Raw genomic sequence first — 27,198 nt, 5'->3', positions numbered from 1 at the left:
GTAGAAAAAAAAAGTAGAGAAGATAAACAAAAGCAAAAGTTGATACTTCAAAATGATTTAAAAAATCTACAGCTAAATAAAAAAAGAAAAAATTAAAATACTTAAAATCATAAATGAAAACAAAAACATAATTATTCTATGGAAATAAAAATAATTATAACAGTATTATATATAATTTTATGCCTACAAATTGAATAAAACTAGATAAAATGAAAAAAATAACTAGGAACATAAAACCAGCCAAGACTTAATCAAGAAATAGAAAACCTGAATAGACCTATAACGGTAATATTTAACCAGCAATCAAAAGCTCTTAACAAATTAAAACCTTTGGTCTGATGGCTTTATTAATGAATTCTGTCAAACATTTATGGAAGAATTAGTACCAATGCTTCTCAAACTCTTCAAATAAGTTAAAGAGGAGAGAACACTTCCTAATTTATTCTATGAATTTGGTATTGCTCTGATAGCAAAATCCTATATAATAATCCTATAAAATAAGGAGGTAATATGCAAATTGACCATCATGCCTTTGCACAAGATGGTCGCCCCCATGTGGTCACAAGACGGCCACCCCATGTCATCACAAGATGGCCACCACAAGATGGCTGGCAGGGGAGGGCAGTTGTGGGCAATCAGGCCAGCAAGGGAGGGCAGTTAGGGGTGACCAGGCTGGCAGGGGAGGGCAGTTGGGGGTGACCAGGCCTGTAGGGGAGGGCAGTTGGGGGCAACCGGGGTGGCAGGGGAGCAGTTAGGCATCGATCAGCCTGGCAGCAGAATGGTTAGGGGGTAATCAGGCTGGTAGACAGAAGTGGTTAGGTGCCATCAGGCAGGCAGGCAAGCGAGTGGTTGGGAGCCAGCGGTCCTGGATTGTGAGAGGGATGTCCGACTGCTGGTTTAGGCCCGATCCCTACACCAGCAGTCGGACATCCCCTGAGGGGTTCAATATTGGAGACGGTGCAGGCTGGGCTAAGGGACACCGCCCCCCCCCCCCGCCCAGTGCACGAATTTCGTGCACCAGGCCTCTAGTAGATAATAATATGAGAAGAAGAAAAACTATAAACCATAACTACCCCTTATGAATATAGATGTGAAATTTAACAAAATACTAGCAAATGGAATTTAAAGCATGTTAAAAGGCTTATACAACAGGACAAAGTGGAATTTGTTCCTGGAATGCAAGGATGGTTCAATACATACTAATAAGTGATTAATGTAATACAGAACTTTAACAGAATGAACAAACTCCAAATGATTATCAACATTTACACAGAAAAAGTGACAAAATTCAACATCATTTAATGATAAAATCATTTAAAAGAGAAATAGAAGGAAACTATTTTAATATATTGCCATATATGAAAACCCCACAGCTAACAACATGTTTAATGATAAAAAATGGAAAGATTTCCCTCTTAGATAAGAATAATACAAGGATGCCAGTTACTACCTCATTTATTCAACATAGTATTGAAAGTTGTAGCTACCAGAGGCAAGATGGCTGCAGAGTAGCTGAAGGCTGCCTGCCCTTGCTCCTAGCCAGGGAATGGATTTATAGCTAAAATACTGTGCAATCAACTTAAAAAATCAAATGAAGTGTGGCTGATTGGAAATATTATATCTAAGGAGCACTGAAGAAACAACAGAGACTAGTAAGAGGAGAGAGGTCACAGAAAGGGAGCGCCCCCTCTTGAGCAAGTCTAAGGAATACTGGCTGCAAAGCTCCCTCCCCCTGTGAGTTTGGGGTCTCAACCCCAAGCAGGGATCCCAAACCCAGAGCAGCAGAAAAGAAAAGAAGAGCCTGTGTTGTATCAGGCAGAGGGAACCAGGGGGAATCTGTTCATCTGGGAGACTGACCACACCTTCCCAGTTATGGAGTGATCCTATTGTTTGCACCCAGCCTGAGAAGTTCATTCTGGGCTCTGACTGCTGGAGAGTCTGCGTTGCTTGTGTTTGATTCCAACAGAAGAGTGTGTGGGCTGCACTCAGCAGTGACTTCGTAGGACCCTTTATTTTCTTGAAAGGCATTGTACAGAGCCTTAGTCGGTGACTAAACTGTTTGGCTTTGGGAAAGGGGAAAGGTCTCTCCCACCTTGAGCAAACAGTTGGAATCTATCCCCCCACTTGTGGAGCCTCCTAGACTGCCTCCTAGACTGCCATGTTCTGCTAGTCATGCAGAGGTCTGGGATATTTGGTGTTTGGAGCCCAAGCAAAGGTAGGAATTTCAGCCCTGGATTTGTGACTGCATTGTGGGGAAGCTCGAACACCACCCCCTATAGGAGCCTGTTGGTTCAGCCCTGTGAAGTGTCAAATACACCCACTGGGTTCATTTCTGTGGGGGACAGGAGAGCAGCTCAGAGTGGGACATCCAGGCTATTGTCTGGGACTGGGAGGAAGTGCTTAGCCCCTTTTTGTGGGCTGGGCCAGTAACATACTCAATCTGAGATTCTTTTGGTCAATCCCCCTAAGCCAAGGGCAGCTGTAACTGCTCAGTAGAAAAATACTGCAAGCTATACCCAACCGGAAACTGCAATAAGCTCCCTTAAGGGGAACTAGAATTGGAATCTCTGGTAGAGACTGAGGAGTTTTGCTTTGAAGCAGAGACTAATTTCCACTCACTGAGTGCCTGACTGCCCAAGGGTCCACTAGCCCAAGCTAGACTAGCCTGGATCCATCCTATAGATCAGGGGTGGGCAAACTTTTTGACTTGAGGGCCACAATGGGTTCTTAAACTGGACCGGAGGGCCGGAACAAAAGCATGGATGGAGTGTTTGTGTGAACTAATATAAATTCAAAGTAAAGGAGCAGAGGGGAGAGCAAGAGAACTGGATAGAACAGCCGGATCCGGCCCGTGGGCCGTAGTTTGCCCACGGCTGCTATAGACTCTCTTCAGAGGAAGACCAGGCACTCTCAGGAGGGAGGTGGAGTAGATGACAAGTGGAGGTGAACCTCAGGAAACCTTGGTCCAACCACAGATCTACCCCCAACTCTAAGCTGAAAGAAGCTGACCATTTACACAGATTGGACCCTCCCATAAGCACAAAGATCTAGCAGACACAGACACAGACACAGACACAGACACAGACACAGACACAGACACAAACAGTGAACAAAGTAGTAGCCCAAGGCCAGTTACACACAACGTGTGATGGTGACCTACATCTAAAACCCACTCAAAAGAACATAGAACCAACATTGCCATAGGTGGGCTTCAGACCACACCAGAGCTCAACCCAACTAGACACACAAACAGCACACCCAAAGGTGAATCCCAGAAGGCTGGAAACAACCCTGACTCATGTGGCAGCCCCTGTGCAGCATCCCACACATAGTGACAAAGGTTTACCTCTACAGACACTCAGTATGAAGGGTTAACCATTGTGCCACTTAGCCATCAAGACATCATGAGACTGCACCTGCACAGCAGTTTGCATACCATGGTGAAGTCTGAGCCTCATAGTAAGCCAACCTAGGAGGGTTGATCCCACCTACAAAAGGGATAATAGCACTCAAAACTCAATTACAACAGGAGGGCTACAACAAAGCACACATGAAAGATTTCTAGAACACCTAGTTCAGGAGATTAAGGTGACTTCACCACTTGGTCCCACAGGACACCAACTACCTAAGGGCACTCCACCAATACCTTAAGTCATAGAAACTCTACCTAATAGAGGGAAACAAACACAAAGAGACAGCCACAATAGGAGACCAAAAAAGGCCCAAATTAAAGAACAGGAGCAATCCTCAGAAAAAGAGCTAAATGAAATGGAGGCAAAGGATAGAGAACCTGTTTGAAGAAATAATGACTGAAAACTTCCCTAGCCTGGTAAAGGAAAGTGCCATAAAACTTCAGGAAGCACAGAGAGTCTCAATCAAAATGAACAAAAACAGACACATCGAGACACATAAACATTAAAATGGCCAAGGCTAAAGACAAAGAAAGAATCTTAAAGGGAGCAGGAGAGAAACAGTTACCTACAAGGAAGTTCTCATAAGGCTGTCAGCTGATTTCTCAACAGAAACACTTTAGGTTAGAATGGAATGGCATGAAGTATTCACAATAATGAAAAGCAAAAACCTGCAACCAAGACAGCTCTACCCAGAAAAGCTGTCATTTAAACTGGAAGATGAAATAAAGAGCTTCACAGAAAAAAAAAGGCTAAAGGAGTTTATTACCACCAACCCAGCACTGCAAGAAATGTTAAAGGGAGTGTTGTAAGAAGAAATACATATAGAGAGGAACAAAGACATAAATAAAAAAATGGCAAAAAATAAGTACCTATCAATAACAAACTTAAATGTAAATGGATTAAATGCTCCAATCAAAAGACACAGTGTAACTAAATAGATAAGAAATGAATGATAGCCCTAGCTGGTTTGGCTCAGTAGAGAGAGCGTTGGCCTTCAGATTGAAGGATCCCAGGTTAGATTCTGGTCAAGGGCACATGCTTGGGTTGCAGGCTCCATCCACAGTGGGGGACATGCAGGAGGCTGCTGATCAATTATTATTCTCTCTCATCATTGATGTTTCTCTCTCTCTCTCCCTCTCTCTTCCTCTCTGAAATCAATAAAAAATATATTAAAAAAAAAGAAAAAAAAAGAACTAGGTCTTTGGAGTCAGAATGCCTGGATTAAAAAAAAAAGAAATGAATTATAAAACTCAACCCATATAAATGTGTCTACAAGAGACCCATTTCAGAACAAAAGATACACATAGGCTGAAAGTGAAAGGATGGAAATTGTAATACATGCAAATGGAAACAAAAAAAAAGAGGTGGAGTAGCAATACACATATCTAACAAAACAGACTCCAAACCAAGACCATAAAAAGATACAAAGAAGGCCACTACATAATAAAGGGATTGATCCAATAAAAGGATACAACCTTTATACACATACTAGAGGCTCAATGCATGAAATATGTGCACAGGCGGTAGCGGGGATCCCTCTACCAATCTGGGAGCCCTCAGGAGATGTCCTACTGATGGCTTAGGCCCACTCCCCATTGTTCTCTGCTGTCTGTGGGACCTGCTTGGCTGCTCCCAGATTGCTGCGGCAATGGCCAAGCAGGCCCTGCTCTAAGCAGCTGCCCCCAGGACTGGAGGACTCCAGCAAGGCTGAGAGGACTGGGTGCCACCATTTTGTGGCTATGGGTGCCGCCATCTTTGATTTGTGTCGGAGTGACAGTTAATTTGGATATTACTCTTTTATTAGATAAGATATGCTCCCAATATAGGAGCACCTATATATATATATATATATATATATATATATATATATATATATATGTATATGTGTGTGTGTGTGTGTGTATGTATGTGTGTGTGTGTGTGTGTGTGTGTGTGTATATATATATATATACATATATATATATATATACACACATACATACACACACACACTAGAGGCCCGGTGCTCAGTCCAGCCTGCACCCTCTCCAATCTGGGAGCCCTCGAGGGATGTCCAACTGCCCATTTAGGCTCAATCCCACTGGGCCTAAACGGGCAGTCTGACATCCCTCTCACAATCCAAGACTGCTGGCTTCCAACTGCTCGCCTGCCTGCCTTCCTGATTGCCCCTAACCGCTTCTGCCTGCCAGCCTGATCACCCCCTAACCACTCCCCTGCCAGCCTGATTGATGCCTAACTGCTCCCCTGCCAGCCTGTTTTCCCCTAACTGCCCTCCCCTGCTGGCCTGGTCACCCCTAACTGCCCTCCCCTGCAGGCCTGGTCCCCCCTAACTGCTCTCCCCTGCAGGCCTGGGTCCCTCCCAACTGCCTTTCCCTGCAGGCCTGGTCACCCCCAACTTCCCTCCTCTGCCGGCTTGGTCACCCCTAACTGCCCTCCCCTGCAGGCTTGATCTCCCCCAACTGCCCTCCCCTGCTAGCCTGATTGCCCACAACTGCCCTCCCTTGCAGGCCTGGTTCCTCCCAACTGCCCTCCCCTGCTTGCTATCTTGTGGTGGCCATCTTGTGTCCACATGGGGGCAGGATCTTTGACCACATGGGGGCAGCCATCTTGTGTGTTGGAGTGATGGTCAATCTGCATATTACTCTTTTATTAGATAAGATATACACACACATGTGTATATATATATATATATATATATATATATATATATATATATATATACATATATATACTGAGTGGCCAGATTATTATGATCTCTGAACAAATAATAATCTGGCCACTCAGTATATATCCTATATAATAAAAGGTTAATATGCAAATTGTCCCCTCGACCAGGAGTTCGACCAGCAGGCAGGCCGGCCAACCGCCCATGTCCCCTCCCCCTGGACAGGCTGGCTGGACCCCACCCATGCACTGGGCCTCTAATATATATATACTGAGTAGCCAGATTATTATGCATTCAGAGATCATAATAATCTGGCCAGTCAGTGTGTGTGTGTGTGTGTGTGTGTATATATATATATATATATATATATATATATATATATATATACACTAGAGGCCCGTTGCACAAAGATTAGTGCATTAGGCTTTCCTTCCCCTGGCTGCCAGCACCGATTTTCCTCTGGGACCCAGGCCTTTGCTCCGGCCACAGAGGAGAAGCCAAGCCTCTTCAGTCTTCAGTCTTCAGTGGTCTTCAGTCTTTGCTTGTGCCTGTGTATGCAAATTAACCCTCCATCTTTGTTGGGTTAATTTGCATACTCACTCCTGATTGGCTGGTGGGTATTGAGGTGGTACAGTGAATTTGCATCTTTCTCTTTTATTAGTGTAGATATATCCCCTATAAAATAAAAGGCTAATATGCAAATTGTCCCCCTAGGGAGTTCAACTGACTGGGAATTCGACCACTTACTATGACATGCACTGACCACCAGGGGATGGCGCAGAATGACGGAAGGCCCTGACTGGCAGCCAGCAACCAGGGAAGGAAGGCCCTGGACAGCTGCCGGGAGAAGGAAGGCTCTGATCGGCCCTGATCGCTGGCCAGGCCTAGGGACCCTACCTGTGCATGAATTTTGTGCACTGGGCCTCTAGTGTGTGTGTGTGTATATATACTCCTAGAGGACTTTAAGGGAGAGATTAGCAGCATTACAGTCATTGTAGGGCACTTTATCATCCCACTGTAATCAATAGATAGATCTTTCAGGCAAAAAGTCAACAAGGAAGCACCAACCTTAAATGACACACTGAGTCAGATAACTTTAGTTGATATTTACAGAACATTTCATCCCAAATCATCAGAATATACATTCTTCTCAAGTGCACATGGGATATTCTCAAAGATAGACCACATGTTAGGACACACAAAAAAATCAATAAATTCAAGAAGGTTGAAATCATACCAAGCATCTTCTTGTGTCACAATGACATGAAACTAGAAATCAACCATGATGAAAAAGCTCAAAAATATTCAAACACATGGAGGCCGAATAGCCTGTTATTAAACAACTAGAGGCCTGATGCACGTAATTCGTGCAAAGGGCTCAGCTCTTGCAGCCCCAGCTTTGTCCAGAAGGTCATCCTGCTGTTTGGTCTAACTAATTAGCATATTAGCTCTTTATTATATAGGATGAATGAGTTACCAATGAGATCAAGAAAGAAATAATAAATTACCTGGAATCTAATGAAAATGAAGAACATACAACAACCCCCATATGGGACATAGCAATAGCAATGCTGCCAGTTCATAGCATTACAGGTCTACCCCAAGAAGCAAATAAAATCTTTAGTAACCAGTCTAACCCTACACCTAAAAGAATTTGGAAAAGAACAGCAGGAAGAGCCCACAGTAAGCAGAACAAAGGAAATAATAAAGATCAGAGCAGACATAAATTACACAGAACAAACAAAAATATAAAAGATCAATGAAACAAAGAGCTGGTTCTTTGAAAGAATAAACAAGATTGGTGAACCTTTAACCAGACTCATCAAGAAACAAAGAGAGGACCCAAATAAATAGAATCAGAAATGAAAGTAGCAAAGTAACAACTGACATCACAGAAATACAAAAGATTTTAGGAAAGTATTATGAACAACTATATGGAAACAAAATAGCGATTTGAAGTAGACAAATTCATAGAAACATACAATCAGGAAGAAGTGGAATACCCGAACAGACCAATAACAACTGATGAAATAGAAGCAATAATTAAAAACTCTCAGCAACAAAAATCTTGGACTTTATGGCGTTGCAGGAAAATTTTACCAAACATTCAAGAACTACTACTATCTTGCTCAAAGTATTCTAAAAAATTCAAGAGGAGGAAAAATTCTGAAGCTCTTCTTACAAAGCCAACTTTATCCTAATATCAAAACCAGATAAGACACAACAAAGAAAGAAAATTATAGACCAATATCCCTTAACAACATAATAGCAACACAGATCCAGAAATACAATAAAGTGAGATTTATTCTGTGGATACAAGGTTGGTACAATATTTGCAAATCAATAAATGTGATACATCACACAAGCAAAAGTTAAGATAAAAACAACATGGTCATATCAGTAAATGCAGAAAAAAACCTTCAATAAAATCCAGCACCATCTATAATAATCTATAATAATAAAAGCATAATATGCTAGTTATACCTGATGACCTTCCAGACGAAGCCGGGGCTACGAGGGAAGCCTGGGTCCTGGGTGCATGCCAGCGGCTGGAGGAAAGCCCAGGTCCCGGGTGCCAGAGGGAAGCCAGAGCCGGCAGCCGGAGGAAGGAAGGCTTACTCTTGCACCAATTTTGTGCATTGGGCCTCTTGTTTTATAATAAAAATTGTCAGCAAAGTGGGAATAGAGGGATCATACCTTAACATAATAAAGGCTATATATGACAAACCCACAGCTAACATTATACCCATTGGGCAAAAACTAAAAGCTTTTCCCTTAAGATGACATGATATTGTACATAGAAAACACTAAAGACTACACCAAAAACTACTATATTTAATAAATTTACAGAAGTTGCAGGATACAAAATCAATATCCAGAAATCTATGGCATTTTTCAATTTTTAATTGATTAAGGTATTACATGTGTACATATCTTCCCATTGCCCCCCCCCCATCCCACTCCCATACATGCCCTCACCCTCCAGTGTCTTGCATACATTGGTTATGCTTATATGCATGCATACAAGTCCTTTGGTTGATCTCTTATCTCCCCCCCCCCAACCTTCCTGCTGTAATTTGACAGTCTCTTTGATGCTTTACTGCCTCTGTATCTATCTTTTTGTTCATCAGGTTATAATGTTCTTTATTGAACTCTCAGAAGGAGAAACTTAAAAAACCATCCTATTTACTATTGCAAGAAAATAAATAAATAGGAATAAATTTAACCAAGGAGGTAAAAGATCTGTACTTGAACAACTATATAACATGGAAGAAAAAAAATTAAGGAAGACAAAAATGGAAGCATATGTCATGTTCATGGTTGGAAGACTTAACATCATTAAAACATCAATACCACCCAAAGTGATCTATAGATTCAACACAATCCATATTAAAATATCAATGGCATATTTCACAGACCTAGAAAAAATATTACCAAAATTTATATAGAACCAAGAAAGACCCTGAATAGCCACAGCAATCTTGAGAAAGAAGAATAAGATGGGAGGTACCACAATACTAGATATCAAATCATACTACAAGGCCATTATAATCCAAACAGCCTGTTATTGGCATAAGAACAGGCATATAGACCAATGGAACAGAATGGAGAGCCCAGAAATGAAACCACACCTTTATGGTTAATGAATATTTGACAAAGCTGGCAAGAGCATTCAATGGAATAAGACAGTCTCTTCAATAAATGGTGTTGGAAAAATTGAACAGATACATGTAAAAAACTGAAACTAGACCACCAATTTACACCACACACAAAAATAAACTCAAAACAGATAAAGGACTTAAATGTAAGACGGGAAACCATATGGTAAAAATCTTAGAAGACTCCATAGGCAGCAAAATAGCATACATTTGTCGTAGCAATATCTTTACCAATACAGCTCCTAGGGCAATGGAAACTAAAGAGAAAATAAACAAATGGGACTACAGAAAAATAAAAAGCTTCTGCACAGCAAAAGAAACCATCAACAAAACAACAAGAAAGCATGGAAGAACATACCAGTATTTGCCAATGTTATCTCCCATAAGGGCTTAATCTCCAAAATTTATAGGAACTCATACAACTTAACAAAAGGAAGATAAACAATCCAATCAAAAAATGGGCAAAGGACCTAAATAGACAATTTTCGAAAGAGGACATACAGAAGGCCAAGAGACATATGAAAACATGCTCAAAGTCACTCATCATCTGAGAGATGCAAATCAAAACGACAATGAGGTACCATCTCACACCTGTCAGAATGGCTATCATCAACAAATCAACAAACGACAAATGCTGGAGAGGATGTGGAGAAATAGACCATTAACTGCTAGTGGGAATGCAGACTGGTGCATCCACTGTGGAGAACAGTATGGAGTTTCCTCAAAAAACTAAAAATGGAACTCCCATTTGACCCAGTAACCCCACTTCTAGGCATATATTCCAAGAAATCAGAAACAACAATAAGAAAGGATATATGCACCCCTATATTCATAGCAGCACAATTTACAATACTAAGATTTGGAAACAGCCTAATTGCCCATCAGCAGATGAGTGGATTAAAAATCAGTGGTACATCTACACAATGGAATACTATGCTGCTGTAAAAAAAGGAAGAACTCTTACCATTTGCAACAGCATGGATGGACCTGGAGAGCATTACGCTAAGCAAAATATGCCAGTCGGAGAAAGATAAATATCACATGATCTCACTCATTTGTGGAATATAATGAACAACATAAACTGATGAACAAAAATAGATCCAAAGCTAGAGAAGCATGGAACAGAGTGAAGGCAGGGGAGGGTGGGGCGGAGGTAAGAGATCAACCAAAGGACTTGTATGCATGCATATAAGCATAACCAATGGGCAGAGACACTAAAGGGGTGAGGGCATGTGCTAGAAGGGCTGGAGTGTCCAGGCAGAGGTCAATGGGGGAAAAAGGAGACAAATGTAACACTAAAGAATTTTTAAAAAGTAATGAATTAAAGTCTGTTAATGTGAAATAAATCTCCAATTTAAATTGCATTCATAGAGGGGATCAATGGTTATAGATGGAGTCTACCTACAGTGGTGAACACACAATACAGTGTTCAGATGATGTGTTTTGGAATTGTGTACCTGAAACCTGTATAATTTTAATTTTGTCAGTGTAACCCCAATAAATTCAATAAAAAGGTGGGAAAATAAAAAAATTTTTAAAAAAGAAATCAATTTTTGCAAAAAGCATTGTTTATTTATCCTAAGTTCTAACTGGTCACAATTTTATTTTATATACTTTTTAATATACACATTGGGCCATATTAATTTTCAATGTTCTCTTTACCTCCGTTAAATCACTTCATATACAATTCATCTTCTATGATAGAATGTAAGTCAAGACTATACATATGAGCTCAGCAGGCGTGGCTCAGTGGTTAAGTCGACCTATGAACCAGTAGGTCATGGTTTAATTCCTGGTCAGGGCACATGCCTGGGTTGTGGGCTTGATCCCCAGTAGGGGCATGCAGGAGGCAGACAATCAATGATTCTCTCTCATCATTGATGTTTCTATCTCTTCCTCTCCCTTCCTCTCTGAAATCAACACACACACACACACACACACACACACACACACACACACACACACACATGTGCGCGCGAAGACTACATATGAGATGTCTAGAAGGAGCACCCAAATAAGATCCCATTTTTGTCAATTAGAACAGAAACTGCATTATGTATGGGGAGGTCTTAGACTCACCTTTACTGAAGAATGTGCTAACCATAAAGCCGAAGAATATTGAAGCAATGGCATAACACATGAAAAAGACAAAGATGAAGCTACAGTCACTGTAGCGGAAAATTGGCTCATTGATAATCTACAATAAAACAATATGACAATGTAAGGCACACCATAAGTAGTGTCACATAAACACAAGGGAAGAGGGGGTAAATGAAGGCCCTAAAGAAATAGATCACATTGCTCAGTGACTGAAGCTTAATTTGTGGGAAAGTTAACTAAACAACTTATTTCTTACAGAAGGGTTTCTGGTGTGTTTTTTTCCCCATTGGAGATTCAGCAGCCTATGAATCTCCATAGTGGAGACAATAGAAGCCATATTTCATCTTTCTGGCAACCTGAGACCAATCAGTCCACACTTGAGAGGAATGACTTCATCCCTCTCAAAGGATAGCTGCAGCAGGCTACAATCTTGGAAGAAGATGTCCAATATAGCAGACATGAACCACATTAGCTACTGAGCACTCGAAAGGTAGCCAGTGTGACTATCATTTAATTTTAGTTACTTTAGTTTAAATTAAAAAACAAATACAGTGTCAAGTACATATTAGGTATTTCTAAAGATGGTATTGCATACGAATTGAGATGTGCTTTAAATATAAAACACAGACTGCAGTTTGAAGACAGTACAAAAAAGAATGTAAAATAAAATATCTTAATTTTCAAATAGATTGCATGTTGATATATTTTGTATATATTGATTATTGTATAAAATAATTTCACCTGTTTTTTTTATTCTTTAAAATGTATAGTGGCTACTAAAGATTTAATAATATTACATAATGATTCATTAAATATCTATTGGATAGCACAAAGTTAGACACTTGCCTTGGCAAAGAATAACACACATATCAAAGAGATAATAATGATATAAAACAAGAAGACTATGAGGAAATAGGAAGCCCAGATCATCCAATTTTTAAGTCCAATTATGAGTTGGTACTCCTGTAGGAAAGTCAACACAAATCAAATATAACACATAACAGTAATTCATAGTGCTTTCACATACATTTTAAAATTAAATTCCCATAAAAACCTATATAAATAGGTAATATCTCTATTTTGTGAATGAGAAGAAGCAATGTTCAAAAAGTCAAGAATGTTGGTCAAAATTATGGAGTTAATAAGGACAGTATTAGCATTATAATATATTTCTCCTGATTTCAATACTTACTTAGTATTAGACCAAAATGGAAAGCATTTCAAATTAAACTTTGAAATATTAATATCTCCTTTATATTATAGTATACTTCCTGGAATATTAGAGAAATGTGTCTATGTTTTTTTATTTTAAAAATCCAGTTGTAAGTTAGAAGTCAGTTATACTTATTATGCTTGTTTCTTGTAGACAATGTGGCCTTTTCTCCGCCTCTGGCTGCTCTCAACACATTCTCTTTGTCTTTGGTTTTCAGCAGTTTAAATATAATTATGTCTAGGTGTATGTGTGTGTGTGTGTGTGTGTGTGTGTGAGTGCGCATTTGTGTGTGTGCATGTGTGCACATGTGTGTGCGTGTGTGTGTGTGTGTGTGTACGTGTGTGTATGATGTGTTGTATTTATCCTGCTTTGTGTTCTCTGAGCTTCTTCAATCTGTGGTTTGATACCTACCACTGATTTTGGAAAAAACTCTCTGCCATTATTTTCTTTTTAAAATGTATCTTTATTGTTGAAAGTATTACAGATGTTACCTTTTCCTCCCCACTGATACCCTCCTCCTCACTCCCAACCCCCTCCAGGCCTTTACCTCACTACTGCCTGTGTCCTAGGGTTATGCATATATGCATATACATTCTTTGGTTAATCTCTTTCCACTCCCCACCTCCACTCTGAGAATCATCTGTTGCATGCTTCCATGTCTCTGGATCTATTTTGTTTGTCAGTTTATTTTGTTCATTAGATTCCACATATAAGAGAGATCATGTGATATTTGTCTTTTTCTCACTAGCTTACTTTTTCTCACTTAGCATAATACTCTCCTGTTAGCTCTATTCTCTCATATCTTCTAAGAGGGATTCCAATTATGTACTTGTTATACCATTTAATATTGTCCTACACTTTGTGTATGCTCTTTTCTGAATTTTTAAATTTTGTTTTCTCTTTAAGTTTGTATAATTTCAACTGTTTTATCCAATTCTCTGATTCTTTCCTCATCAAGGTCAAATGTATTGATGAGTCTGTCAAAAGCATTCCTCACTTTTGTTAGCATATTTTGACTTCTATAATTTTCCTTTACCGCCTTTTTATAGTTTTTTTTCTCTCTGATAGCATTAACTGTCTGATCTTACATGTTTTCTACTGTGCAGAAAAGAGCTAACAAAGGAGGCTTGAAACTATTAGGAAGTCGTGTTTGCAAGGTCAATTTTTCTAGGCTTTTCCTGTGTCATTTCCTCTTATGATCCAGCTATGGGTATTTACTACACCACTATAATAAATTCCAGATGTGAGTATAACTATATGCTGAGTCCTACTGCATTTCAGAAAATGGGGGTGGTCTTGCGGATCTGGACACATGTACCTTTCCCTTTAGAGCCTTTAAATTACTAACCATAATAATTTTAAATTCCTTGTCTGATATTTCCAACATCTCTGTCTTATCTGAGTCTAGTTCTGATAACTAATTTGACTCTTTGGACTGTCATTTCTTAATTTTTGATGTGCTTTGTAATTTTTTGTTGAAACCCAGACATGTTAGCTAGGGCTGTAGCTATCAAGGTAAATAGTCCAAAAGAGTGGGAATTTATGTTTATTTAGTTACGTGGTGAACTGTGTTTGAGGTTCGTAGGTACAAGAGACTATAAATTCCTCCAGTGACCTCTTGGCCTTCAGGTTTTTCCTTTTTGTTGCTTCCCAGAGATGGTTTGCCTCTGCAATGCTGCCAGCTTGGAAAATTGGAAAGTTGCATCACTTTCTGTTCTATATTTGCTGCTACTGGGATGTAATTTGCTGCCACTGGGTGTACATCTACCTACCAATGCTGAGTATGTAGAAATAGTCTAAGTCTCCATTTAGAAGAGCTCCATACGCATAAAAATATGTTTATAGAAACTTTATCAGAAAATAATTGGGATTACCTTCAATCTTTTTTCTTTTTCCGACACAAGGGTTCGCATGATGGAAAGTACAGTTGGAGAGAACATGAGTATGAACATCAAAGGGAGGAATCCACTAATGATCTTAATTAACTCATCTTGAGAATAAGCTGGATGTGGAAACCTCTGTATAAGAACACTAATGCCATCAAACAGCTTCTGGGCAGCACGGTCCCCATGGTACAGCATGATGGCCTTATCTAAGGCATGCTGCACAGCCAAGAACCCTTCTCTGATGTACCCTGCATGGCAAAGCAGTGTCAAATAAAACCGACTGAGGGACAGCTCAGGCACACAGAAAAAGGCAATTCAAGTAAGTCATAGTTTGTCATCTACAGAACATAAATTTAATATTGTACCAAGGCCAATTGAACATAATTACTCTGAGAACATATCACAGTTTTGGCACTAAAGAGATACTTCTTTTTAAAAAAAAAAAAATTCTTATTGTTGAAAGTATTACATATGCCCCCTTTATTCCCCACTGTCCTCTCCCAGCCCAGGCCTCACCCCCTATTGTCTGTCTATTGGTTATGCTTATGTGCATACAAATTATTTGGTTGGTCTCTTATAGCCCATCTCCCCTCCCTCTGAGGTTTGACTTTTTATATTAAAGGAAAGCAGTAGTAGATTTGCTAAATGCAATTTAGTTTTACTAAAAATGCAGATTTAATAAAACACTGGTGAATGAAGACTTGAAAAGGTAATAAAAGAACTAAAGCTCAGGAGTTGAAGATGGCTGCCAAAGGAAGGTAGACTGCAAGATAGTGCGTGAGTGAGAGAACAAAAGGAGAGTGTGTCGCACAGGGAGTGTTTATTTGTGAGATGAGGGACAGCTATACTCCAAGGGACTATAGGGGATTGCCAGATGGGGTTCCCCTGACCAGCCAGCCTCCACTGCTGCTGAAATCCCTCCCAGAGCAACCGGCTTTGACACGGAGACCACGCCATCTTGAAGGGAAGAGTGGATGTTATCGGAAGTCTAAAAATCCCAGGAATCTACAACAACAACACTCAGCAAACAGCTGCGAACCCATTAACACCAGACCCCCAGCAATGTGAATATGCGGACTCGGAGGAACTCTGCAACTTCTCACAGAAAGGTCAGATTTCACCTAGGATAAGGAGAGAGAGAACTACATAACCAGACACCCGGAGAAGAGAGATCATGGGGAGACAAAGAAACAGCCCACATATGAAAGAAAAGAAGCCATCACCAGAAAAGGAAGTAAACAAATTGGAGGCAAGCAACCTGTCAAAGAAAGAATTCAGAGAAATGGTCATAAGGTGGATGAAAATAATGGAAGACAAATTCGGCAATACGTGTAAGAACCAAGAGGAAATGAAGAAGAATCAAGAAGAAATGAAAAATGACATCGCTGCTAAAAAGAACTCAATAGAATGCATCAACAGTAGACTATAAGAAGCAGAGGACCGCATCAGTGAGCTAGAAGACAAGGTAGGAAAAAATACCCAAGCAGAGCAGCTTCTAGAAAAAAAAAAATTAAAAAGAAGGAGGAGAACCTAAGGGAACTTTGGGACAACATGAAACGAAACAACATCCACATAATAGGGGTTACAGAAGGAGAGGAAACTGAGCAAGGAATAGAAAACCTGTTTGAAGAAATAATGACAGAAAACTTCCCTGATATAGGGAAGAAAAAACTCACACAAACCCAAGAAGCTCACAGAGTCCCAAACAAAATGAACCACAAAAGACCGACGCCAAGGCACATTATAATTAAACTGACAAACACTAATAACAAAGTAAGAATCTTAAAAGCGGCCAGAGAGAGACAGAAAGCTACCTACAAAGGACCCCCATCAGACTAGTGACTGATTTCTCAACAGAAACACATAAGGCAAGAAGAGAATGGAATGAAATATACAAAGTCATGCAAAGGAACGGTCTGAATCCAAGCATACTATACCCAGCAAGGCTATCAATCAAAATTGAGGGGGAAATCAGGAGCTTCACAGACAAAAAAGGACTAAGGGAGTTTATTACCACCAAACCAGCAATGCAAGAAATGCTAAAAGGTATGCTGTAAAAAGAAGAAATAGGAAGCTAAGAAGGAACACAGGGCTAAAGAACAAAAAAGGCAACAAACAAGTATCTATCAATAATAACTTTAAATGTAAATGAATTAAATGCCCCAATCAAAAGACATAGGGCAGTGGTTGGCAAACTCATTAGTCAACAGAGTCAAATATCAACAGTACAACGATTGAAATTTCTTTTGAGAGCCGAAAACTAACTTCTGTGCATGGGCCACGAAGTTTCAATCGCACTGTCTGTGCGTGCCCGCACATGGTATTTTGTGGAAGAGCCACACTCAAGGAGCCAAAGAGCCGCATGTGGCTCACGAGCCACAGTTTGCCAACCACTGACATAGGGTAACTGAGTGGATAAGAAAACATGACCCATATATCTACTACAGGAAACCCAACTCAGAAAAAAAGACGCACACAGGCTGATGGTGAAGGGAAGGAAAAAGGTTTTTCAGGCAAATGGAAATGGAAAAAAAAGCTGAGGTAGCAATACTTATAGCTGACAAATTCAATCTCAAAGTGAAGTACATAAAAAGATATAAGGAAGGCCACTTCATAATACTGAAGGCAGCAATCCAACAAGAAGAAATTACTCTGGCAAACATATACACACCCAATACAGGATCACCCAAATACATAAAAAAAAACTTCTGGAGGATATCAAGGGAGAGACTGACAGCAATACAATCATAGTAGGGGACTTTAATACCCTACTATCACCATTGGACAAATCCTCTAAACAAAAAATCAGCAAAGAAACATCAATCCTAATGACTCACTAGACCAGATGGAATTAATTGACATCTTCAGAACATTTCACCCCAAAGCCACAGAATATACATTCTTCTCAAGTGCACGTGGGTCATTTTCAAAGATAGACCTTATTTTGGGCCACAGGCAAAGTCTCTTCACATTCAAGAAGACAGAAATTATATCAAGCATCTTCTCAGATCACAACGGCATAAAACTGGAAATCAACCACAATAAAAATAATCCAAAAAAATCAAACACATGGAGAATAAATAGCATGCTATTAAACAATGACTAGATTACCAGAGATTTCAAAGAAGGAATAAAAGACATCAGGGCAACAACTGACAATGAAAACACAACAATCCAAAATCTATGAGACACAGCAAAAGCAGTCTTGAGAGGGAAGTTCATAGTTCTACAAGCCTACTGAAAAAAAAAGAAACAATGGTAATAATTTACCTAACCTTACAACTCAAAGAGTTAGAAATAGAGCAACAAGAAAAGCCCATTGTAAGAAGGAAGGAAATAATAAAGGTCAGAGTAGACATAAATGACATAGAGACCAAAATAACAATAAAAAAGATCAACAAAACCAAGAGCTGGTTCTTTGAAAGGATAAACAAGATTGATGAACCTCTAGCCAGGCTCATCAAGAAGCAGAGAGAGAGGATCCAAATAAACAAAATCAGATATGAAAGAGGAGAAATAAGAACAGACCCCACCGAAATACAAAGGGTTGTTTAAAAATACTATGAACAACTCTACTCCAACAAACTGGACAACCTGGAGGAAATGGACATATTCCTACAAAAATACAATCTTCCAAAACTCAATCAGGAAGAATCTGAAATATCAACAGGTCAATAACTATGAGAGAAATTGAAGCAGACATCAAAAAGCTTCCCGCAAACAAAAGCCCGGGGCCAGATGACTTCCCAGGGGAGTTTTACCAAACACTGAAGGAAGAACTAAAACCTATCCTCTTCAGACTATTCCAAAAAATTCCAGAGGAAGGAACAGTTCCAAGATCATTCTATGAAGCCAGCATCACCCTAATACCAAAACCAGATAAAGGCAATACAATGAAAGAGAATTACAGGCCAATATCCCTCATGAACATAGATGCCAAAATCCTCAACAAATTCTAGCAAATCAGATCCAGCAGTACATCAGATAGATCATACACCATGACCAAGTAGGATTTATCCCAGGGATGTAAGGATGGTACAATATCCACAAATCAATTAACGTGATACATCACATAAACAATTTGAGAGATAAAAACCACATAGTCACATCAATTGATGCAGAAAAAGCATTTGACAAAATCCAACACCCATATTTGATAAGAACTCGCAGCAAGGTGGGAATAGAGGGATCATACCTCAACATAATAAAAACCACATATGACAAACCCACAGCCAACATCATACTCAATGGGCATAAACTAAAACCATTTCCCCTAAGAACAGGAGCAAGACAGGGATGCCCACTCTCAACCACTCCTGTTCAACATAGTACTTGAAGTATTTGCCATTGCAATTAGACAACAAGAAGAAATAAAAGGCATCCAAATTGGAAAAGAAGAGGTAAAACTGTCATCATTCACAGATGACATGATATTGTACATCAAAAACCCTAAAGACTCCATCAAAAAACTATTAGACTTAATAAATGAATTTGGCAGTGTAGCAGGATACAAAATTAATGCCAAGAAATCTATGGCATTTCTATACACCAATATTAACTTACAGAAAGAGAGAATAAAAAAGCAATCCCATTTACCATCACACTAAAAAAATTAAGATACCTAAGAATAAACTTAACTAAGGAGGTAAGAGACCTACATGTGGAAAACTATAGGATACTGAAAAAAGAGATAGAGGAAGAAGACATAAATAGATGGAAAACATACCATGTTCAGGGATTGGTAGAATCAACATCATTAAAATGTCCATACTACCCAAAGCAATCCATAGATTCAATGCACTCCCATTAAAATACCAATGGCATATTTCACATACCTAGAAAGAACTCTCCAAAAATTCATCTGGAATAAATAAAAGACCCCAAATAGACACAGCAATCCTGAGAAAGAAGAACAAAGTAGGTGGGATCTCAATACCAGATTTCAAGCTGTTCTACAAAGCCATTGTTCTCATAACAGCCTGGTACTGGTACAAGAAAAGGCATATAGACCAATGAAATAGAATAGAGAACCCAGATATCAACCCAAACCACTATGCTCAATTAATATTTGCCAAAGGAGGCATGAACATATAATGGAGTCAAGAGAGTCTCTTCAATAAATGGTGTTGGGAAAATTGGACAGATACATGTTAAAAAAAATGAAACTAGACCACCAACTTACACCATACACAAGAATAAACTCAAAATGGATAAAAAACTTAAACATAAGATGGGAAACCATAAAAATACTAGAAGAATCCACAGGCAGCCAAATCTCAGACATATGCCGAAGCATTTTCTTCACCGATACCACTCCTAGGCCAATGGAAACTAAAGAGAAAATAAACAAATGGGACTACATCAAAATAAAAAGCTTCTGCACAGCAAGAGAAACCATCAACAAAACAACAAGAAAGCCCACTGTATGGGAGAACATATTTGCCAATGTTATCACTGATAAAGGTTTAATCTCCAACATTCACAGGGAACTCATACAACTTTAAAAAAAGGAAGATAAATGATCCAATAAAAAAATGGGCAACGGACCTAAATAGATACTTTTCGAAAGAAGACAGAAGGAAGGCCAAAAGACATATGAAAACATGCTCAAAGTCACTAATTATCTGAGAGATGCAAATCAAAACAACAATGCGGTACCATCTCACACCTGTTAGAATGGCTATCATCAACAAATCAACAAACGATAAGTGCTGGTGAGGATGTGGAGAAAAAGGCACCCTCGTGCACTGCTGGTGGGAATGCAGACTGATGCAGCCACTGTGAACAGTATGGAGTTTCCTCAAAAAACTAAAAATGGAACTCCCATTTGACCCAGTGATCCCACTCCTAGGAATATATCCCAAGAAACTAGAAACACCAATCAGAAAGGACATATGCACCCCTATGTTCATAGCAGCACAATTCACCATAGCTAAGATTTGCTAACAGCCTAAATGCCCATCAGCAGATGACTGGATCAGAAAACTATGGTACATCTACACAATGGAATACTATGCTGCTATAAAAAAGAAGGAATTCTTACCATTTGCAGCAGCATGGATGGACCTGGAGAGCATTATGCTAGGTGAAATATGCCAGGCAATGAAAGAAAAATACCACATGATCTCACTCATTTATGGAAAATAAAGAACATTATAACCTGATGAACAAAAATATATATACAGAGGCAGTAAAGCATCAAACAGACTGTCAAATTACAGCGGGAAGGCTGGGCAGTGGTGGGGATGGGGGGTAAGAGATCAACCGAAGGACTTGTATGCATGCATATAAGCACAGCCAATGGACACAAGACACTGGGGGGTGGGATGAGGGCATGCGATAAGGGGTAGGGGCGGCTGGGAGAAGGTCAATGGGGAAAAAAAAGAGATATATGTACTACTAAGTGTAACACTTTAAACAATATTAAAAAAAAGAACTAAACTCAAAATGATAGTGATATTCTAGTGAGTAATGCAGGATGTCCCCAAGGAACATGTTCTCACTGAAACCAAGTCAGCCATACAACTAAAAGGCAGCTTAGGCTTAATTTTATTTTCTTCTACTGATTTTTAAGTTTGGAATTCAGGTAACTAATTTTAGACTTTTCTGTGTTTATAATATAAGCTAGAGGCCCGGTGCACGAAATTTGTGTACGGGGGAGTGTGTCCCTAGGCCAGCCTGTACCCTCTCCAATCTGGGAGCCCTCGAGGGATGTCTGACTGCCCGTTTAGGCCCAATCCCGGTAGGATTGGACCTAAACGGGCAGTTAGACATTCCTCTCACAATCCAGGACTGCTGGCTCCCAACTGCTCACCTGCCTGCCTTACTGATTGCCCCTAACCGCTTCTGCCTGGCAGCCTGATCACCCCATAACCACTCCCCTGCTATCCTGATTGATGTCTAACTGCTCCCCTGCCAGCCTGATTGCCCCTAACTGCCTTCCACTGCAGGCCTGGTCACCCCTAACTGCCCTCCCCTGCAGGCTTGATCACCCCCAACTGCCCTCCCTTGCAGGCCTGATCGCCCACAACTGCCCTTCCCTGTAGGCCTGGTCACCCCCAACTTCCCTCCTCTGCCGGCCTGGTCACCCCTAACTGCTCTCCTCTGCTGGCTTGATCGCCTCCAACTGCCCTCCCTTGCAGGCCTGGTCCCTCCCTACTGCCCTCTCCTGCTGGCCATCTTGTGGTGGCCATCTTGTGTGCACATGGGGGCAGCCATCTGTGACCACATAGTGGCAGCCATCTTGTGTTTTGGACGGTCAATTTGCATATTACTCTTTTATTAGATAGGATAGAGGCCTGGTGCATGTTTGCCCTGAAGGGTGTCCCCGATCAGGTTGGGGGTTCCCTTGTGGTGTGGGGTGGCCTGGGCGAGGGGCCTGTGGTGGTTTGCAGGCTGGCCATGCCCACTGGTGACCAAGTGGAGGCTCTGATATCCAGGATTTATTTATCTTATATAATTGAAACTTTGTAGCCTTGAGCGGAGGCCAGGAAGCTTGGCTTCCTCTATCGCCGGGGACAACTCAAGCCTCCTGCTCTCTCCAGCTTCGTGGCTGCCACCATTTTTGTTGGGATTTATTTATTTTCTATAATTGAAACTTTGTAGCCTTGAGCATAGGCCAGGGCTGGCCAGAGCGGGTGGGAAGCTTGGCTTCCTCTGTTGCTGGGGAAACCCAAGCCTCCTGCTTGCTCCGTGGCCGCAGCCATCTTGGTTGGGTTAATTTGCATACTCGTTCCTGATTGTCTGGTGGGCGTGGCTTGTGGGCGCAGTGGAGGTATGGTCAATTTGCATGTTTCTCTTTTATTAGTGTAGATACTTAAAATGGCAAAGTTTTAAGCATTGTATCCCCCAATATTTACTCCCAAATCTGAACATGTCATATTTTGCTCATTATTCAATTTAAAATATCTTCTAATGTCTTTGTAACTTCTTTTGTGACTCATGGATTATTTACATACTAGAGGCCCGAAGCACAAAATTCATGCAAAAATAGGCCTTCCTCCCGGCACTGGCTTCCCTCTGGCACCCGGGACCCGGGCTTCCCTTGTAGCCTCAGCTTCATCTGGAAGGTCTTCCAGAAGGTCATTCAGCTGTCTGGTCTAGTTAGCATATTATGCTTTTATTATTATAGATATGTTGTTTATTATTATAGATAAGTTGTTGGCTGTCTTGTCAATTAGCATATTATGTTTTTATTATTATAGATATGTTATTATTATAGATATGTTATAGATATGTCCTTATATTTGCAATTTTTTTTAATTACAGTTAAACCTTGAACAACACGATTTGAAATGCTTAGGTCCACTCATACTGAATTTGTTTTCCAATAAATAACTATGCTGTTTCCAATCCACAAAAGCATAGGGCCAACTGTATTCATTGATCTATGACATTTTTTTATAGCATCTTTGGATTTTGGTATACACAGGAAGTCCTGTAACCAATTGCCAGTAGATACCAATTTGGGGGGAAACATTTTACACACAGGTTTTTTTTTTAAAGGGAGCACACCCTCATGCAGGTGCTGCAGCTGAGAAACCAGAGGGAACTCCCTCCCGCTAGGGGGTCCTCTATTCTCTGGAAAGGCTTTGGGCAGAGAGCCATTCAGTGACTTATCTGTGTGACTTGGGAAAGCAGATCAGACTTGCCCACCTCAAGTGCATGGTCCTCACTCCTCCCCCCTCTGCTAAACTGCTTGGTCTGCCCCATCCTGCTGGGCTCAGTGGCACAGAGGAAGAGCATAGGGCTGGGATTCTTGGCTTGTCCTGCTGGGTTTGATGGTGTGGGGGTGCCAGAGATCCACACAGACCTGGGTTTTTTGGACTTTATCTGTCTGGGAATCATAGGGGTGAGTGGAAGGTTCTATAGCTACATTGTGGGGAGGCAAATCCAAGCTCCCCTGTGAGTTCAGCCCCTGGTACACTGCTGGGCACAGTCCTGTGGGGGAAGAGAGAGAGAGAGGCTCAAGTGGAGACATTCAAAGTATGAAACTCTCAGAGACTATTATCTGGGACTGGGTGAAAGTAATTAGTCCCCTCCTGTGAGCTGGGCTGGTATCATCCTAATGGGAGAATCTTCTGATTTATCCTCCTGAGCCCAGGGGGGCTGACCTCACTCCCACAGAGGTTGTGGGGAAGCACAGACTTGGTTGGAAAGTCTATAAGGAGGATTCTTCGAAAGGTCAGGGGCTACTAGGGGGACTTGCTGATGGTGGCAGACCCTGCCTTGGCTTTTTCAAACAAGTCTGAGCCCCCAGGTGTTTTACTGGAATCTTTATGTTTAGACTTCAAAACGTCCTTGCTTAAAGGACACTACAGAAGCATGTGTCTTCTCAAGGATGCTTACCCTGCAGATAGTATCTAATAGTTAATTTTAATTCAAGCTGTTGCTACAATAAAAGTCTAAGGAGGTAGGTGAATGGGGTTGCTTGGTTGCTATAACCAAGCAGTCCCTTAGCCTTCTCTTTCACAGAAAGGTGTGTCAGACTAATCCATTCATCTGTCACTCACGGTCTGGTGGTCAATCCTGGCAAGTGGTTCCCCATGTAAGGACCCAGGTATGCAATGAAATGTGATGAAACCCTTGAAAATGAAGAGTAAGAAAATCAAAGTAACTGTGCAGTAAGTCATTGGAACCCACTTAGGATTTCCAAGTTGGAGGGAATTGTTTCTCAGCTAAGGAATTCACTATCTCTGTTATGCTTCTTAAGAATTTGAGTATATTTTCCATTGGAAAAATAAGCTTATTTCTGAAAGTAAGGAAAAAACGTTTTTTTCCTGTATTTGCATAGGAAGCAAAGGTTTTATATATATTAAAAGGATTATGTTATTTTCATCAGGAAGTTGATTACTTTACATGAATAGATTACTTAATACTGAATAATAATAATAATATATAATCTTTTAGTTTAATGTATTTGACTACCTTCCTAGGGTTTAAATTTTAAGAAACTTTTCCTTAACCTAGAATTGGCTTTAGGTTATTTCAATGGGCCCTGGAATGCTTCAAGGATTTTCTTTCTCTCCTTACGAAGGAAATTTTATACTTAAGGTATATAAGAAGCTCTGTCAAATAAGTAAATAATATTTATATTCTATTTACATATGCATATTAAATAGACTATAATATGCTTTCATTTATAAGTAATTGTTATAAGTTATAATATTGTGGAATATTGTGTTTTACAGAAAGGATAAAATTCCATGTCATTTGTATTATAATCAAATTAATAAACATGTCATTTTAAATTTCCTGTCATTTGGAGACAGTCACTATTTTATTGTAATGCATTAAAAAAAAAAGTTACATCTTCTGAGGGATCCATAGAAAGGACTCCAATTTATTTTACATATCTCTGAGAATAAACTTTCACATCATCCCTTCAAATTGGATAAAAATTATTAGAACTCTATAGAGTATCTGGATTTATGGAAATACTGGCAAGAAAAATCAAGAGAAAAAGAATTTTATTATAGGACTAAATGAACTAAAATTAATTATAGTTTTAGCAATTATTGTTCTCATGGTAATGTGTTTGTTTGCATGAATCCAGTAAGAATCTGATTTCTTCATAATGGACATAAGTCAGTTTCAAATTATAGTTTTATTAACCAAAACTTTACTGGAATGTCGTGTCTGAAAGAGAGACATGACAGGACTCTGGATGTCACCAGAAAGCTCCAAGGAATGAAGACTGACCTTGAAGCTGATAAGCCCCTTGGATAAATAGCCTGCTACCTTGCTTGGTCACGTGGTTCATGGCAGTATTTTCAGGTAAGGAACGAAGGTTACTTTCCTGACAGATAGCATGAAAGAAACCTCAAGACATCTGTAGGGACATCAACTTGAGGAATGCACCCTAATTCTGTAGGTATTGCAGGTGAAGCCTGATGGCAACTGTGTAGCTTGGCGTCTATGCCCTGGGAGTACACTTTCTCACACGATTCCAGCGAAGCATTTTTTTTTAAAGCCAAGTAATCAACTGTTATTTTTGTTATGTTCATGCAAACAATCAGGACAAATTATAACTAGACTTAATACAGAAAATAAATTAGTCTTTAATAAAAATAAGGGTGATTTTAGGGAGAAAAACTGTTTCAACAGGAAATTAGTAGAAACTGTTCTGACTGTTGCCCAATAATACTAAATTTTGTAACACAATTTGTCTCCAACAGACTACAAGCCCTACTTACACCTAGGGGATACCACCTCTAGGCACCATTGCCACCTCCTTCTGTGCCCAGGCCTCATTATCCCTCTGACAGAGAGCAAGGATCTCTTGGCTCTGAGGGAAACTGTCGACCCGCCTCAGCATGAATCAGTTACAGAAGAAATCTGGTGTCCACTTTCTCTGAGAGAATTCAGAGCCAAGATCCTTGAGGGGGATATAGTAGGCAGTTAGACAGACATGAACAGAGCAAGGACGATAGGCCAACCAGAGGAGAGATAGACTCTGAGACATACTTCTCATCACTCCAACTGCTCTGAAGCTAGGAATAGAGGAACCTGTGTAGAACTAACCTTTAATTATAACTAATTGGAAGGAATTTATAGTTTTCATGTAATAGAAGGTATAGAGATAAAAGAAAAAGAAAGTGAAATAGACAAACAGAAAGGTTATGTATAAATTAGAAAAGGTATATGTAAGTTACAGAAGGCATGTATAAGTTGTAAAAGGTATGTATAAGTTACACAGAGTCTATACAAGTAAAGAAGAACTACAGTGAAGGAAGTAAAAATTGTGAGAAGAGATATAAAGAAAGGAATATAACAGGAAGAAAGAAAATTAGAGTAGGAATACTTAAGAATAATTGTGAAAGTTATAAAAACGTTTCTAAAAGCCATAGAAGGTTTATAAAGAGAAATCTTAAAAGAAATTATAAGTATACTGAATAATAAATCTGACAGAGGGAACACCTAAATTAATCTGAAAAGTAATCATATTATTTTAAATCTTAGAACACATATACTTGTATGTGAATAGGGGGTTAAGTTTTTCTTAAAGTTTTCTTTTCAAGGCCTGTGCAAAGTAATTAGGAAGGTGACTCAGCTGTGAATCCAGAAAGCAGAACCAATAAGCATGGCCAGACTGACCCACTAGGAATCAACATCATCTCGTCAACGTCATCTCATCGCCTGACAATAGCTGATGTCTACAGACCGTAGGCCTGCACATAGCTACATTTCTCACCCTAGCCCCTTCCCCTTTATAACACTGTCCCCTGCACCTTGCTAGAAGGCAAGATTTGATGCTTGTAAG

At 39.9% G+C, this 27,198-nt stretch overlaps 1 protein-coding gene across 1 annotated transcript in view; it reads right to left on the bottom strand.

The window, feature by feature from the left end:
- LOC308252652 (phospholipid-transporting ATPase ABCA3-like) overlaps positions 1 to 27,198 on the bottom strand; it is a gene marked incomplete at both ends in the record, with an annotated part of 430,835 nt that overhangs the window by 348,868 nt on the left and 54,769 nt on the right. Inside the window, 3 exons of the mRNA XM_080677417.1 lie at positions 11,817 to 11,934; positions 12,684 to 12,800; positions 14,925 to 15,184. Of these exons, the coding sequence (XP_080533543.1) occupies positions 11,817 to 11,934; positions 12,684 to 12,800; positions 14,925 to 15,184 (495 nt within the window). The remainder of the gene's footprint in view (positions 1 to 11,816; positions 11,935 to 12,683; positions 12,801 to 14,924; positions 15,185 to 27,198) is intronic.

Source organism: Plecotus auritus (assembly GCF_963455305.1).
Source record: "Plecotus auritus genome assembly, chromosome: 7".
NCBI lineage: Eukaryota > Metazoa > Chordata > Mammalia > Chiroptera > Vespertilionidae > Plecotus > Plecotus auritus.
The sequence above is the reverse complement of the archived record's forward strand: the minus strand, read 5'-3'. Positions and strand labels throughout refer to the sequence as shown.